Source organism: Balaenoptera borealis (genome assembly GCF_965194805.1).
Source record: "Balaenoptera borealis genome assembly, chromosome: 15".
Taxonomy (NCBI): domain Eukaryota; kingdom Metazoa; phylum Chordata; class Mammalia; order Artiodactyla; family Balaenopteridae; genus Balaenoptera; species Balaenoptera borealis.
This window is the reverse complement of record NC_138871.1, coordinates 86015608-86027913: the sequence shown is the minus strand read 5'-3', so window position 1 is coordinate 86027913 and position 12306 is coordinate 86015608. Positions and strand designations below refer to the sequence as shown.

The 12306-nt window shown below is 35.9% G+C and overlaps 1 protein-coding gene across 19 annotated transcripts in view; it reads right to left on the bottom strand.

Annotated features, from left to right (window-relative positions):
- KIDINS220 (kinase D interacting substrate 220) overlaps nucleotides 1–12306 on the bottom strand; it is a 99640-nt gene that overhangs the window by 48972 nt on the left and 38362 nt on the right. For all 19 annotated transcript variants that reach the window (XM_082357594.1, XM_082357583.1, XM_082357588.1 and 16 more), the window contains exons 16-21: nucleotides 10546–10697; nucleotides 10094–10383; nucleotides 9128–9268; nucleotides 8150–8393; nucleotides 7896–7984; nucleotides 6276–6420 (exon numbers count right to left, since the gene is read on the bottom strand). In XM_082357594.1, coding sequence (XP_082213720.1) covers nucleotides 6276–6420; nucleotides 7896–7984; nucleotides 8150–8393; nucleotides 9128–9268; nucleotides 10094–10383; nucleotides 10546–10697 — 1061 coding nt within the window. The remainder of the gene's footprint in view (nucleotides 1–6275; nucleotides 6421–7895; nucleotides 7985–8149; nucleotides 8394–9127; nucleotides 9269–10093; nucleotides 10384–10545; nucleotides 10698–12306) is intronic.

Here is a 12306-nt window from a genome sequence, read left to right as displayed (position 1 = left end):
CCTTACCACTAATAGATGTAGATCTGTAATTCCCCCATCCAGTTCTTCCCATATCCTCAGACCCTCATTCCCTCAGCAAATCTGCTTTTATGGGCAAACCACATTATCATCACCGGATTCTTTTTTCCCTAGAAAATGGGATCTGGTCTGCTAAATCACTGACAAGGTCCTTACCTTCAATCCAAGCGAGCTATGGTCACATGCATTTGAAAGCTACAAAAACTCACTGAAGTATCACAATATATGGATATATGATACTAACACAATATATGGATATATGATACTAATGCTTAACAAAAGAGATATGATCCCAGCCTTCATGAAGCTTACACTCCAGTGGGCCAGACAAATAAATCAAACAAAAATCATGAAATGACTGAATCACAAATTGTGATGAGAGGAGATCTACCCTCAGTAGAGTATAAACAGGTTAACACAGAACTAAAAGTTTAAAAAACTAGGCAACTAGAAGCAAGGCATTAAAATGTGCTTGCAACATTGACAACATACTTCTTGAACTTTAAAAGATGAAAAAACTGGTGAAAAAAACTTTTAGAACTGAATTGGAGACATGGGTTAAAACAATATGTGAACTAATTTTCATCCCATAATGATTAGGCTTGATCCCCCAAACATTTGTGGGAAGGCAATGAAGACTTCAAACCTAACTACAGTTGCTCTATTGAGTTTTTAAAACTCATTCATTCAGTATGTTAGTTACTGATGACAGACATAGAAGGCTTACTCCCCACCCTAAAAACTCAAGAGTGTACTGGAAAAGATGGATAGATAAGAAAACAATTACAATCCTAACAGATAAGACTCTACTGGAGATACACACATATTGTTGTGAGAAAATAAAAAATGCACCCCAAATCCAGAAGCAGCAGTTACGGGAAGGTTTCCTTAAGAAAGTAACCCCTAGAACTAAGCTATGCAAGATGAGTATGAGTCAATCTGATGAGGAAGGGCTGAGGCAAGAGGAGAAAGTTAGGGCAGTCAAACAAAGGGAACAGCAAATGCAGTCATGAATTCATGAAACTAGCAGATACAGAGAACTGAAAAACTATTTTAAAAGTATGAGTGAATAAAAATAACGTTAAGTATTTGATGTGTTCTAGCATACAATAGTTAAGAAATAAAGCAGTAGCCGGGGCTTCCCTGGTGGCGCAGTGGTTAAGAATCCGCCTGCCAATGCAGCGGACACGGGTTCGAGCCCTGGTCTGGGAAGATCCCACATGCCACAGAGCAACTAAGCCCCTGCACCACAACTACTGAGCCTGCGCTCTAGAGCCCGTGAGCCACAACTACTGAGCCCGTGAGCCACAACTACTGAGCCCGTGTGCCACAACTACTGAAGCCCACGCGCCTAGAGCCCGTGCTCTGCAACAAGAGAAGCCACCGCAATGAGAAGCCCGCGCACCGCAATGAAGAGCAGCCCCCGCTCGCAGCAACCAGAGAAAGCCCGCGCGCAGTAACGAAGACCCAACGCAGCCAAAAATAAATAGATTTATTTAAAAAAAAAAAAAAAAGCAGCAGTGGGAAAAAATTTTGCTCAATGGATGTGTCTACGGTTATCTTTCAATATTATCCTCCAAAATAATCCAATAAAACTAATTTTAAATAAAGCACATTTGATAAAATAAAGCACAATTTTAAAGTAGGAAACCACTTAATTAAATACTCACCAATACTTTATATACTAAAGTCCCAAATTATTTTCTGATATTAGTTCCATCCATTATATACCTTTCCTAATAGCAGCAACCATTTGCATAGTGTTCAACAGATAACATTATACATTTTTACATATAAGGGAATGAGAGGTACCAGAGGCTAATCAACATGCCCAGGGCTCAAACTCAAGTCTTTTGTCTTCAAATTCTAACTAAATAAATTATTTATCTATTCAAATAAATAAAATGTATTTCCCTATATACATCTAACTAATGGTAGCTGAGTGAAAAATTTATCATGAAAACTATCAAAAATCCATTAAAATACAAAAGTTTGAACCTGTAGGTTATTTTCAACATAACACTTTTATATTTAAGCAATGAAACTAACAGCATTAAGATGCTTTCATAAAACGAAAAACTTACCTAGAATCTTTCATTTTCAGGCAGAGCTATATTTGATGAAACAAAAATATTTCTGATGTAACAATCTAGAAAGACTGTTTATAGTCAAAGACTAATACTAGAGAAATTCTTACATTTAAAACAAGGCTTTAGGAAAAAACTTTGGTTCTACTCCAAAATGTGTACACATCATTATTTTTTTAATGTGTATCTAAATACCAGCTGTTAAATGATATTTCCTTGCTCATCTTTAGAAGGCCTAAAGATGTCTAAACATAATACAAAGTCCTTACCATGGATATGGGGCTTGTAAGGCCCACAATGAACTGGCCACTGGCTATTTCTCTGACATCACTTCCCACTACTCTCCCGTCTGCTCCCCAAACTCCAACCAGACTGGCCTCAGAGTTGGGATCCCACCTCAGAGCATTTACACTTGCTGTTCCTTCTGCTTAGAATGCTTTTCTCAAGTTATTTGTAAAGTTCGGTTTCCACTTCAGGTCTCAAACTCATTCAACAACAGTGTCCCAGACACTGTCCTGGGTATGGAGGAAAGAGAAAATAATACAGACAAAAATCCTGGCCATGTGGGTCTAACATTCTACTGAGGGGAGACAGACAAAAAACAAAATAAGTAAGTATGTTCATGTGTTAGAAGGTGATCGATTCTATGGAGTAAAATGAAGTAGGGAAGAAAGGAGTACGAAATAGGGAGGTGTAATTTTATATAAGATAACAGAGGGATGGTCTCATTGAAAAGCTGATAATTAAGCAAAGAATTAAAAGAAGGTGAGAAAAGCCATTATGCATCTCTCCAAAGAAAGATCCTTACAGACAGAAGAAATAGCAAGTGCAAAAGCCCTTAGGCAGGATCATGCCTGACGTTTTCAGGGAACAGCAAAGAGGTTGGTAAGGGCTGGAGGAGGAAAGTAGATGAGGTCAGAGGTAGGGAAAGGGGTGGAGAGAGACAGATCAAATGGCTTGTAAGAAACTGTAAGGACTTAGATTTTTATTTTCAGTAAAATAGGGGCACATAATAGAGTTTTTAGCAGAAGCACAGCATGACTGGCTTCTATTTTTAAAGGATCTCTGTGGCTGCCACATGGAGAATAGACTGTAGAGAAAAGATAGGAGCAGGGAGACCTGTCAGAAGGCTATTGCTATAACTAATACAGATGAGACATAATGGTGCGTTGAATAAGGGTAGTATGCTAGAAATGGGAAGAAGTGGTCAGATTCTGGATATAGTCTGAAGACAGAGCAAAAGAATTTAATGCAGACTGGAGAAGATATATGAAAGAAAGATATCAAGACCTCTTTTTCCAAGGAAATGGAATAGGAGTGGCACTAACTCAGAAGGTAAACTATGGGTGGATTAAGTTTGTGTCACAGGATCTAAAGTTCATTTTTGGACATGTTAAGTGTAAGACGTATATCAGACATCATCAGGTATCAATTAGGCAACTGGAGAGCAACAGGGGTGAAGATATGTATTTGAGAGTCTTCAGCATAAAGATGGTACATCTGGTTTAGACAGAAAGAGAAGAACCAAGGACTGAGCCAAGGGCATTCCAATGCTAAATGGTAAGGGAAGATGAGGTTTTATGGCATTTATCATTACATGACTTTACATCTGTTTTCCCCCAAAGGGTAAGAATTTTATCTTGTTCACTGCTTATCTCCACAATGCTTAGACCAATACCTAGCATATCCAGACACTCACTATATATTTGTTAAATGACTACATAAGTATTACTGATAATATACTAAAACATTTCCATTGTAGAACATAATCAAGTATAATGAGGTCTGTGACCTCACTTAAAGGAATTTAGTTATCAAAAAATTATGAATATACTTGATACAACCTCAGTTGCAATATAGTTCCATAGCATGCACCCAACATTAGTATAAAAACAAATTTCAGTGTAACTATCTTAAGAGAGTTAACACTGGTCAATATTACAAAGTACCATTCAATATCATGCAAAGAAAGAAATATATATTTTACAAATATTTATATTTATAAGTAAGCATTAACATGGTGGAGAGCAGAATTCCATGCAAGGAATTCAGTCACAAGGCAATAATCCTTAATTTTCTTGTCAATATTTTTATTTAAAATATCACTTGAAAACTAAAATAGAAGTATAGAAAATCTGAATTGCAACATTTTAAAATATAAGCTAATTAAGACATCTTATGTTCATGGATTGGAAGACTTAATATTGTTAAAATGTCAATATTAGCCAAAGCAATCTACAGATTCAATGTAACCCTGTCAAAATCCCAATGATATTTTCTGCAGAAATAGAAAAACCCATCCTAAAATTCACATGGAATCTCAAGGGACCCTGAATAACTAAAACATCCCTGAAAAAGAAGAACAAAACTGGAGGAATCACACTTCCTGATTTCAAAACTTACTACAAAGTTACAGTAATCAAAACAGTGTGATATTGGCAAAATGCAGACATACAGACCAACAGAACAGAATAGTGAACCCAGAAATAAATCCTCACATATATGGTCAGATGATTTTTGACAAGGGTGCCAAGACCATTCAATGGGGAAAGGACAGTCTTTTCAATAAATGATGCTTGGAAAACTGGATATCCATATGCAAAATAATGAAGTTGAACTTACCTAACACCATATATAAAAATTAACTCAAAATGGTTCAAGGACCTAAATTTAAGACTTAAAGCATTAGAAAACATAGGATAAAAACTTCATGATATTGGATTTGGCAATGATTTCTTGACATGACACCAAAAGCACAGGTAACAGAAGAAAAAAACAGACGAACTGAAATTAATAAAAATTTAAAATTTTGTATATCAAAAGACACTATCTGTAGAATAAAAAGGCAACCCATGGAATGGGAGAAAATATTTGAAAATCATATATCTGAAAAGGGATTAATATCCAGAATATACAGAGAACTCCTAAAACTCAACAACAACAGCAAAAAAAGTCTGACTCAAAAATTGGCAAAGGACTTGAACAGACATTTCTCCAAAGAAGATATATTAATGGCCAATAAGCACATGAAAAGATGCTCAACATCACTAATCATTAGGGAAATGCAAGTCAAAACTACAATGGGATACCACCTCACACCCACTGGGATTGCTACTATCAAAAAACCAGAAAACAACAAGGTTGGTGAGGATGTAGAAAAATTGCTTGTTTACTGTTGGTGGGAAAAACTTCTTTTTTTACTATGGAAAAAAGTATGGAGGTTCCACCAAAAATTTAAAATAGAAATACCATGTGACCCAGCAATTCCACTTCTGGGTATATACCAAAAAAGAACTGAAAGCACTGTCTCCAAAACATATTTGAACACCCGTGTTATAGCAGCATTATTCACAACAGCTAAAAACATGGAAGCAACCCACATGTCCAACCCACATGTCCATAATGTTAGCAATGGATAAGCAAAACTTGGTACATACATATGGTAGGATATTAGCCTTAAAAAGGAAGAAAATTCTGAAATATGCTACAACATGGGTGAACCTTGATAAAATTATGCTAAATGAAATAAGCCAGTCACAGAAAGACAAATATTGTATGATTCCAACTATATGAGGTATTTAGAGTAGCCAAAATCACAGAGACAAAGTGTAATGGTGGTTGCCAGGGGCTGGGGGGAGAGGAGCGGGAGGATGAGTTCAGAGTTTCAGTTTTACAAGATGAAGTGTTATGGAGATGGATGGTAGTGACGGCTACACAGCTATGTGAACTGTACCCTTAAAAATGGTTAAGATGATAAATTTTTATGTGTATTTCACTTAACACGATAAAAAAAGAAAAAATATATATCATTTGAAAACAGAAAGAGCAGCATGTAAAATCTGAATTTCAACATTTTAAATTATAAATTAATTATACTCAGTTATACAAATTAGCATAAAATTATAATTATACAAAGAGAAAAATTAAAGCTGAGATGAAATTTAAAAATTTTTAAATCATCGAGTTTTAAAATAACAGTAGACAACTGGTAGTTGATTTTCATTGTCAAAGCTAATATTGGTTTTATTAGACACACTTAATGCAAATAAAACTGGTATTCAGCAGTGTAAACATATAAACCCAGTACATCCTTTTGTTTCTGAAATTGAATTGCTTTGTTAATGTTAAAACTTATTATCTACCATACAACAGTAAGAAAACAAAATTCACCTGTCACAGAAACAATATTAAGTAATCTTCTCATGGTCTGAGGACTTATGTCACTGAACCAGTCCTCTGTAACCAGCAGTTTTGTAAGATCAAAGGACATCTGCCGAGTAATCGTGCGCTGCATCTGCCTTCTTCGGTAAGTATCCTGAAACAGTGAACCCATACTTCGAGCCTGAGAACTTAAGTCTTTTTGAGAAGTTAATATATGTTTATGTCAACAACAAAAACAATCCAAAATTTTAGTCAAAGAGGAAGACTACATAGTAATAAAAAGTATTATTATTACTTCCTGAGGCAAAATATTTACAGAACAGTTATAAAGTAACATTAGCAGCAACTGCAACAAATGCTATGGTTTAGCTTCAGATGTATTTTGATTTATAGCTGTACAGAGAAAGCTCAATGCCTTGAAGATCATAAATAAGCAGAATTGTGTAAAGAAAATTCAACTCAAACTCTTATGGGAGCTCAGTATTTATAGGAACCCTGAAATAATAAAGCAAATAACCCCTCCTCTAGATTTAAGGATTCAGCATTTTGATTTTTAGGTTATTTTTAAACGTATGACACAGCTGCTCTAACTATCCTTACATCTGCATAAGAATTAAAGGCTCTCTCCTGGCTGGGGTGGGGCAGGGAATCCCATCTAATCAGAGGAGGAACAGGCACAACAAAGGTGTGTTCTCATCTAAGGTCATGAGACAGGGGAATGTGGATACAATTACAGGGAACCCAAGAGTCCAGACTCCCAGGAGATAAATTCAAAACTGTAAATCACACCCTGCTCTTAATTTAGAGCTGTCAACTGTCATTCATAATATTATTTTCACATCCATACTTGTACATGGTAGAGGCATAACGTCAAAATATCACTGAAGACACATTTTTTAAAATGTCCCAATTTAATGTTAGCAAACTAGGGGGAAAATAAACGGCGCCAATGCTAGCCCAACCTAGCCATCCTTAAGCAGCACTACCACCATAACTTACCTGCCAGCGGACATCTTCCTGCCTTGTAATACTCCCTTATTCTTTACAAAAGAAGGCTCCTAAAGATAGGGTAGGACAGGGAAACTACGGTGTTCCAGGAGAAAACCAAGGGACTGGGAAAGGCACAAAATCACTATGTGGGGAGAAAAAAAAAAGAGTACACATCTCACAAACATCAGGGAAGGAGGAAGGCCAACAGGAAAACAAAGCAAGGAATTGTTCTCACACTACGAGCCTCTCTCTCCCTTACAGCTATGGTGACATGGGTCCCTGGAATGAACACAACTCGACCTGGAATGAACCCAGTGGTTCTCTAACCCTCGATGAAATCATCTGGGGAGCTTTAAAATCTCACTCTCAGAGGTTCTGATTCAATTGGTCTGGAGTCTGGAGTGGCACCTGGGCTGAGAGCAGGCTGGGAGAGGACAGGCACTCATATGTAATTTATAGTTATTATGGCTCTAGGTTCAGACATTCCTTGAAAAACCACCTGAAGCTGAAAGGAAATCCAATGATAAAATTTACTTGATGAGCTCAACGCAGTATTTATAAAATATTACGTGGCATCACCTTGGTTTTATTTAAATAATAGCAATACAAACAAATGGCTCAAAACATAAGGTAACTTACCCGTCTATTAAGGGCCGTCTTACTACCAAGTTTTGTCATCTCTCCAAGGCTGTTTTGTGAAACTCTCCTGTCAGCATCTTCCTGCATCCCTTAAAGAATTTATCAAGAAAGCACCATTGTATTAAAACTCTGTTGTATGTGGTATTTAAAGAGTAATGAAATATGAACAATATTTTTCAAGGTAAAAGGAGATGCACCATAAAAAACTATAGAACTACTTCAAACCCAAAGTACCTGAGGAACTTGATCTTTACCTGTATTATCTGAGCATGGAATATCTCCATTAGTTGTTGAAGTTACAAGAAATTTTCTTGCACTGCTTAGTCCACGACTATTGAGGAAAACAGGCAGATGAACTATGTTGCGCATATAGTCATGTCCATTGATGTTCGAGTCACGAAGCACGCTGTTGAGGTTCTGGTTAATTGCCTTTATAATAATATGTGGATCACTTGCAAAAATAGCAATGAATGGGCCTTTTGAAAACAGAACTCGGACCTGTGGTAGAAGAAATGTATAGTTGTAAGATGTATAGTTATAAGATAAAAATTTTAAATTATCCAAAGTAATAAAACACCTTTTCAAAATCTGTGTTGTCCTTTGGTGACTATATTTTTAAAATAACATTTCCTTTTCATTCAAGTATTATTCTATATGAAAACAAATTTTACCAAAGTCTCAATCTGGTTTGTCACCATCTGACAATTTTTCAACATTTGACAGTGATAAAATCTCCAGAGAAAACAATTAATCCTGTCATATTTCGAGACACTTATGGTCTACATAAGAGGTAAGATCAATACACATGAGAAATATTCATGAACATATATGACGTACTAAACACATTGGTCTCCGACCACAGTTACACACTGTTGCTTATAACGCACCTTACAGAGAGCCACTGACGTGCCCTACTTTAACAGAACTCTACAAATTCTGTGGTTTCCCTACCCTTATCTCTATTCTAACCATAACTATCTGCAAAGAAAAGCTGGAGTCACACTATGGACTTTAGAGACCCTCTATTCACTTTTTTCCTCACACTGCCATTAAGCTAGAATTGTTTAAATCTGCTTGTGATGAAACTTTTACTCTTGCTATGTTTCTGCATAAAATATGGTTGTTTTTACAAAGGAAGTATTATTCAAACTCCACTTGAGATATTCATGAAGTGATTCCTCTCGGCTGCCACATATGTGACAATGACAAGTTTCAAGTTGGTTAAGACATACGGTGTCCAGCATCTGGAGTACTTTGTCCTGCTCACAGGCATCTAACCCATCAATGATAACCACCAGCCTTGTCTGATTCTGAGTGAAGCTGTCAATGGTTTTTGCCATCCTGGCCATCAATTCCACTTCACACTTAAGAACCTGTGCAAAAGAAAGGATACAAAGCACTGAAATCTGAGAAAGTTAAGCACATTTCTTAAAAAGTCTGACAGAGAGTCAGCTAAAGGAAGAAAAGAAATCCGAAGTCCTCACTGCCAGTTTTGGTTCCACTTAAAACTGTAGCGAGTGTTTCACCTAAATTAGAGCATTTATTACAATAAGGTAGACACTGTCATATCCATTTTAAAAGGACAAACTTGGTTGAGTGACTTACTTGCTGAGATCACATGCTCTGAATGTCAGAAGACATATTTGAATGCAAATCCAAATGATCTAAATACCACACTACATTTGACTCCCTGATGGCATGTGACCTTGATCAAAGTAAGGGGCTGCAGATAATTGTATAAAGCCCTTTTTTGTTCTAAAAGTATGTTCCTATCTTATATGTTTTGGTGGTTCAATCTGCTTACTCTACCAGGCTCTAGAGCAACCTGTATTATTAGGTAGTAATTACCAACTGTGGAATAATCTGCAACTTTTTGAGTATCTTATAAAAGTCTGTTTTATAAAAATATGTTATTTTTGTAACTTTTCCCACTTCACATATGTATTTTCATAGGAAAAATCTAGAGTAAAACTAAACACAAATGCAACGCTTTAACACTTAGAGAATACACTCCCTAAAGCCCCATGGTCATGGGGAGCATATTCACATTAGGATTATTTTCTGCACGGCTTGTGGGATCTTAGTTCCCCCCGACCAGGGATTGAACTCCGGCCCTCGGCAGTGAAAGCGCACAGTCCTAACCACTGGATCACCAGGAAACTCCCAGGATTATTTTCTAAGAAGCAGTGAGTGCTTACTTTCATGAATCCTTCACTTTTCAATTTGTGCAGTTTAGAGGCAGCATTATGGAGGCGTTTCCTTTGAGAATTCAGGAGAGAGTCCAGCACCTGCCACCACGTACGACAATTCAGCACAAAGGCCAATCCCACTATCGACGCAATTGATATGAGGACGGCATTCACTGTCAGATGCTTTGGGTCAACTCTGAATATAGTCAGAAGAGTAATTCCAGCAATAACGCAGCCAAAGATAAAAAGGAAGATGACAAAAGATGGGAGACAACACGTTTTTTTCCATTTATTTTTACCTGTAATACAACAAATGGTTTTAACATGTCAAGCATCCAGAAAATCTCAATCATTACGGTGACAGCATATGACGAATCTGATGTTCAATTCATGTTTTCATGCATTTCATCCATCCTATCCTCAAGCCCTACATACACACAAAGAAGAGAAGGAGGTCCTACCCTGCGTATCTTCAGTCTTGAATACTCGGAAAAGCCTGGTTGCCAAAAAGCCAAACTCTCTTTCACAAGCATCCGAGAGGGTGGCAATCATTTCAGCCATTGATGTTTCTCCACCTACACTGGACAACCTATTATAATCTGTAAACAAAAACCTTGGGGAAAGGGGAAAGAAAATGTTACTCAGCTATCTAAAGAAACGATTTCGACATATGTTATCTCTATCATTTAGCCTGTATTTCTTCATGTCTCTTTCAAAATGTTGTTTTTAAAATTCTAAGGAGGAAAAACAACTTGTAATTAGGTATCTTCCATTTCTAACATCTTATATACCTTTCTCAGGAAAAGGCAATAACAAAAGTTAAATGTGGTAGACTTATATGAAGTAATTCTGACTAAAAGCAGAAAGGGAAAAAGATTATGAGAGCTTAGCCAAGGAATCAGACATCTCAACAGATCTCATGATACAACGATTAAAAGGTGACACCCCATATCAGCCAAAAAATGCTGCATAAAGTTTTCTAAGCACCAACCGAAGAGATTAAAACCTTGAGAAAATATTATAGTAATTAAGAATTGAATGCCATTTAAAAACTCAAGCTTTAGAATGTTTTATTTATAGCTTAAACATCTACCAGGGATTTAGAAAGAAGCTATAAAATATTCATTTCACAGTTGTTCTGCAAAATAACTGAATTATTTGTATTTTGAGTCTCTGAATGGATATTATTTCTGCATTAGTTCCTTTCTTCCCTTCTACCCCTAAACTAAACTCTCATCTCAATCCTGTAGATAGGCATTGCTTTCAAAATACAATCTAGGATCACATTGTACTATGTATATGCATGCTAGTTTAATTGTTCTAATTTTTTAAAAAAATACCATCTCATTAAAGTGTTTTTATTTTATGTAAAAATATCTTCTCCATTTCTTTTATTACACTCTGTACGTTTTCTTTTTACGCTTTTCATTTTAACTTCTCATTTTATATCCTTTTCTTAATACTTACTCCTATGTGCCAATTACCTGTAAACTTTTATTTTTATCTTCCTCTCTTATATTATACTTTTGATGTCTTATCTGGTTTGGCCTATTTACTTTCAGCTTAACTTAAACATATTTTATCTTATAATAATTTTTAAATTCTTAATCTTTTAGTGCATATTTAACTAATTATTACTAATTATTTTACTAATTTCTATTGAATTCCTTTTGCTTTCAGTGTTCTAAACTTTTTTTTTTTTTTCATTTTACTTTCCTCTGGAGCCCTCTAGCTTTCCTTTACTCTTTGACTTACATGTTTCTCATCTTTTCTGAACTGTTTTCTTATACATTTCCTATTTGATATTAATAATAATTTTAGAGGAGTGGGTAAATATATTTCCACAGGTGAGGAAAGAGCAGCTCGGAGCACAAGCTGAGTTGCCGAAGTTACACCCTGATGTAAAGAGATGCCAGGACTCCTTTCACTCTTTTCAAATAGACCAGCACTCTTTTCAAATTTGTCCAAAGGTTGATAACAGGTGTCATAAGGGGGGGAACATGGGTTTATGCTCAAATAAAATATGGTAAATCAAAGTTAAATTGATTTCTTTATGAAAAGGTGTCTCTGATCCTTTAATGTACAAGAGGGAACTATAATATGAAGTGTTTCCCACACAGATTTGACCAGGGAGTATTTGTTTGCTTTATTTCTCACATTAAAAAGTTTAAGGGACCAATGTTTTTTTGGAATATACATTGAGAAATGATGCATTATAAACT